Source organism: Limulus polyphemus, unplaced genomic scaffold, assembly GCF_000517525.1.
Source record: "Limulus polyphemus unplaced genomic scaffold, Limulus_polyphemus-2.1.2 Scaffold4270, whole genome shotgun sequence".
NCBI lineage: Eukaryota > Metazoa > Arthropoda > Merostomata > Xiphosura > Limulidae > Limulus > Limulus polyphemus.
In genome coordinates, this window is record NW_013669880.1 from 54,818 (window position 1) to 60,590 (window position 5,773).

A 5,773-nucleotide genomic window follows, 5' to 3' on the forward strand; every position below is an offset into this window, starting at 1 on the left:
TTAGTTAGGTTTTAGTAGTAGTAGAAGTAAAGTTAATTTTAATTACTTAACTAATAGAACCTACTTTACTTACTAGTACGTAGTATATAGAATATATACTATATATATATATATATATATATATATATATATATTCACGGACTCAAAAAAGATTCGAAATATTCACAGACAAATCTTTAATAAAAAATGCTTCATCAAAAAACATTTTTTTTGTTTACAAAATACTTGTAGTGTTTTCTGAAAGTCTGCCAAATTTTGTGAAGATACACATAGTGTATTAAAAGATATAGTATGGAAACTATAGTGAGTACCCCATGGTTACAAAGTCAGTCAAATTGACCGACCCCATAGTGAAAGAGTTTTATTATATTTTATACATGTCAATTTATTATGGCTTGTGAGTGAGCATATCAGTTGTCATAGATATAGTTGATTTTAAATGCTACAAGTTATACTGTTCTGTAGTTTACCACGGCAAAAAAAAAAGTATCTTTTATGAACATTACTGTTTTCCCATCAGGAACTGACTGTCCGTCAGGAAATGGGTGATGTTAAAGGAGAATGTAAAGCTCATGGTCACCTGGGAGCTGTCCACATGTCTCTAGGGAACTATACCCATGCCATGAAATGCTATGAGGAACAACTGGAACGAGCAAGAGAACTTCGAGATTGTTCCCTAGAAACCCAAGCCTTAGGAAATCTGGGAATCACCCGGCTCAACATGGGCCATTATGAAGATGGTATTGGTTATTTGGAACAACAGCTCGCCCTTCTGGAGCAGGTTAATATTAATATCATTTCAGGGTTTAAAATAATGACTGTTTTGTTTTTCTCAAAAAAGTGTACAGTTTCCATTTAACTATGTACAACAAAAATTATAATTCATCAGCGGTTTTTCTAATACAAATGTGCTTAAACACTTAATATTTTTAGTAGAAACTAGGGATTTTTTCATTTATCAGTAAAACAACTTTAAAGAAGTATGACAGCTCAAAAGTTTTATGTTAACACACTGATGTATATGATTCATCTTGCATAAGTCAACTTTTATTTTTATTTTATTAAAGTATAATAGACTGCAAGTCAACTTTTCATGCTAAGGTTACTTTTTTCAGTTTTGGAAATCATAATAAGACACTGAGTTTATTTATGAAGATGCTTAACAGTTTACTTCACAAACACATACAGATTTATTGAAGAAACTGTTAGGTGTAAAAGATTATGTAAAAATGTGAATAATAAAAAAAAAAATAGATGTTTTCAAAGACAGCAGAATTTTATTATAATGAAAGAATATAACTATCCAAACCAACTGGGCCATAATATTTCGTATGTCTTTATGTTTTAAAACAGAGTTTCAACAGATCTATCAGAAATTGCAGTACTGTTGACTTTACATTATTATTTTGAACAATTTAATTTTTTTGTACTCTTTAATTAACTTAAAATTAAAAAATACTTTTATGTAAGTTCACATTCAATGAATATGTGGAGTGTTCTTTACTCACATTATACCACTATGTAATAATATTGATTAGTTAAGTTTACACTTTCCAAGTATAGTATGTGAATATTTGTATACTTTCAAGTTTAAATGTCATTATTAAAACATTAAAATACGTGTCTAGCTGAATCTTAATAAATATTTCAATTACAAATACTTTTGTCAAAACATTTAATTTTGTACTTTAAAACAGAAACTTACCAGTTATGAACTGAAATTCATCGTATTTCTCAAATGTTTAAACACTGCATTTAAATTGCTTTGTGGTAATCCAATCTTATGCTTGTGTCCCCTAGCCCTACCATTCTCACCATTAAGTAGGGGAAAAAATGATGCATCAACACTATCAATTTCCTTGACAATCTTAAACACCTCAATCAGATCCCCTCTAATTCTTGTTTTTTCAAGGCTCCATTCTAGTATCCCTTCTCTGAACCATTTCCAACAATTCTTTGTCCTTCCTAAGGTAAGGAGCTCAGGACTGAACACAATACTACAAATGTGGCTTAACCAGTGACTTATACAATGAAATTATAACCTCTTTAGACTTCTATTCATTATTTCTGTAGATACAACCTAAAATCCTACTGGCAGTACCACTAGCAACAGCAAACTGCTTGGATGGTTTAAGACTGATCAACCACTACACCAAGATCCCTTTTCTTCATAACACTGCTAAGGTTATTCCCATCCAAATTACACTTATAATTCAAATTATGATAACCCACATGCATTATTTTGCATTTATTTATTATAATTAAAAGCCATCTGCCATTTATTCACCCAACTCACCAAATGATCTAAATCCTTTTGTAAAACAGCAGCATACTCCTCACAGTTAGCAACACCAAAGACCTTAAAATCATCTGCAAATTTAAGTAGTTTATTGATCATTCTTTCATTTATGACATTGATGTAAATTAACAAGAGCAAAGGAAGGTCCTAAGACTGAGCCCTGAGGTACCCCACTTGGGACAGTAATCCAGTTTTACTGAACTCCATTTGTAACAACCCTCTGCTTTCTTCCATCCAGCTACTCTTTTATCCAATTTGCTAACTTATCCCTCAAATCTAAAGATATAATTTTTTTCACAAGCCTTTATGTGGCACCTTGTCATATGCTTTCTGAAAATCCAGATACACCAAATCTACACCCTTACCCTCATCTACATTAGCAGTAACCTTTTCAAAGAAAGTCAAAAGATTTGTAAGGCAAGATTTTCCCTTAGTGAAACTATGTTGACTATCTAATAAAATTCTAAACTTTCTTAAATGACTTTGCAAAGCATCTTTTATCAGACTTTGCAAAACTTTTCCCACAACTAATGTAAGACTAATAGGCCTATAATTACTGGGATAATTTTATCACAAAGGTCTTTTTTTTTCCTCAGCTGGGAAGCAACACAGCCCTATTGGATAAAGGAAGGGCTTATGGGAACCTTGGAGACTGTTATGATGCTCTTGGTGATTTTGAAGAAGCTGTTAAGTGCCATGAACAGTACCTAGCCATTGCCCTCAAAGTACAGTCTCCACGAGATAAAGAACGGGCATATCGAGGTTTAGGTAATTCCCACCGCTGTCTGGGCAACCTTCAGCAGGCATTGGTAACTATGTTTTCATGTTGAATAAAAATCAAAACTTTACATGTTTGCTAAGTGTACAAATTATTCCACAGTAAAAATATTATTTGCCCATCAGTATTTGTATATATATGTACATGTGTCTGTAAGTCATTTATCGTATTGAGCTATGAAATATATTCAAACCTTAACACCTGGGTTTAATTTAGGCTAATTGCAAGTAAAATTTATATAGAAAAGTGACCAAGGTGTACCAGTTTAATCAGTTGGTGCAAACACTAAAATCTTTATTTAAAAATCCATATCATTGTTGAGTACCTAAAGTAAGATCTTAATGAATATAAAATGCTTTCATGGTAATCTATTAGAGAAATGTTTTCTTTTTTCTTTTCTATAATTTACAGCACACAAAAATTAATATTCATAATTCTTAATAGGTAGGCAAACAATGATTTATAAGCATAAGGAATATTTTGCAAACCTAACTTCAAAAACAACATTTGTTGGAAACTCATAACAGACCTTTCTTATGTTAAGCTTTTCTCCACACATTGATCATGGAACATGGATATTAGTATTTCTCCTCAAATTTACCATAGAGCACGGAATTTTGTCTTTCTCTGTACCACATTTTCATAGAAAAGAAGTATAGTTCTAAATAATTACTAAATACATAATTATTCTATCATTTGGTTGGTTTTACTATAACCAAATTAATATATAATAACAGTTTTTATATGTTTGTCTGTTTTTAAGCCTTCCAAATTAAATATTGCTCACCATGTTATACCTTATCCATTGGTACCATTTTTCTGTGTTTTTCAAAACTTTAAAGAGGTTTTAATTAGTTGACAATTTCTTTATTAGTTTATATGTGGGTGTGTTCATTTTTTTTTCTGGTTTATTTTTTACTTAGTGGCTCATATTTCATTACTTAAGCCTTTTCTCTTTCTTTATCTTCAGATTGGACATTAGGTTTTTCAAAAAAAGTGAAATAATGAAGAGAATCACTGTCAATGTAATTATAATGGAGCTTGCAAGCTTTTTTTGAGTGCCTATGTTGATACAGCTGAAACTACAGGTTAAATATTTCTCATTAGAACTTTGCTCACTTTCAAGCTCATATCAAGTCATTCTGCGGGTTTATTATTGTGTCCAATTTATTTCTTGTGCTAGCAGTTTATTGTTCTTTTATTTCAGGTGTGTTTTGAGAAAAGACTGGTTGTTGCTCATGAGTTGGGTAATCTTACTGGAAAAGCTTCTGCTTATGGTGAACTGGGTGGTATACACAGCCAGCTAGGGAACTTTGAACAAGGTATTTCCTGCTTAGAACACCAAATGTCATTAGCCCAAGAACTTGTTAACCGAGCAACAGAAGCTGATGCAGCTTGTGGCTTAGGAACTGTCTACCAGCAGATGGGTGATCATAAACGAGCCCTCAGATATCACCAGCTGGACCTAGCTATTGCTGAGGAGACTGGAAATATGGCTGCTCAGGGTCGAGCCTATGGAAACCTTGGTGTCACTCATGAGTCTTTAGGAGAATTTGAACAGGCCATCATGTACCAGGAACAACACCTCAGTATAGCTGCTCAGATTAATGACAAACTGGCAAAAACTCTTGCTTACAGCAGCTTAGGTGAATTTTATTATACTGATTAATTTGACTTGAAAGTTTCCTATTACATCATTAAAACCAAAAGTTTAAGAAATAAAGATTTTGAAACCTTCTTTCAAAGTTTCAAACAATTATTTCATGGTTTATCTCTCTTGTTTGAGTAATGAAATATGTATCTTCAACCATAAAAACTTACTTTGATAATGATCAATTATGGCATGATTAGAAGTACAACTTTTCAGTTAGGAAAATGATATAAATAAAACTTAAAAAGAATTGATTTTATAAATCCTCTTAAAAAGTTTTTGTAATATTCATTTTTAACTTGAAATAGGCTGTCTTTGTCACTGAATAAAATTAAGCTAAAGAAGGGAAAAGTGTATTGTTAATGTGTTCATATCCTTATTTTATGTTTTTCATTATATGTTTATTTGAGCAATAATGAGAAACAGCAGTGAGAATTACACTCTAAGTCAATTTAAGACTAATGTTTTTATTAATCCTCAATTAGGTCGTGTGCATCATGCTTTAGGTAATACACCCCAGGCAGTGGCCTATCTTCAACAGGGTCTACAAATTGCAGAACAACTGGGACGTAGAGAGGATGAAGCTAAAATTCGTCATCGACTAGGACTTGCTCTTTGGGGTCATGGAGACTTAGAAGGCGCCCAGCAACAGTTATACCGAGCTGCTGATCTGTTTGAAAATATCCGTCACGAGGCCAGAGGATCCAGTGAATATAAGTTATCGTTGTTTGACCTACAGACTGTCTCCTATCAAGCTCTTCAAGTTAGTAGTTTCATCTATAAATCTTAAATTTAAAAAATATGTTATTCACAAGTAGTTTTGTTTTTTGTCATAGTAATAAATATATATTAACTCTCTCACCACGAGGTCAGTCTATTTGACCGACCTCGTAACCACTTTGTACTCATTATCGTTTCCATACAATACATTTGGCAAACTTTCAGTAAGCATTACAAGTCTTTTCTACACAAAAAATCAGATTTTTTAATGAAGTATTTTTACTAAAGATTTGTCCATGAATATATATGTATATGTGTATATATA

At 32.1% G+C, this 5,773-nt stretch overlaps 1 protein-coding gene across 1 annotated transcript in view; it reads left to right on the forward strand.

Moving 5' to 3' along the window:
• Positions 1-5,773, forward strand: part of LOC106470889 (tetratricopeptide repeat protein 28-like) — a 73,515-nt gene that overhangs the window by 48,935 nt on the left and 18,807 nt on the right. The window contains exons 10-13 of the mRNA XM_022399529.1: positions 521-781; positions 2,896-3,108; positions 4,285-4,723; positions 5,214-5,491. Of these exons, the coding sequence (XP_022255237.1) occupies positions 521-781; positions 2,896-3,108; positions 4,285-4,723; positions 5,214-5,491 (1,191 nt within the window). The remainder of the gene's footprint in view (positions 1-520; positions 782-2,895; positions 3,109-4,284; positions 4,724-5,213; positions 5,492-5,773) is intronic.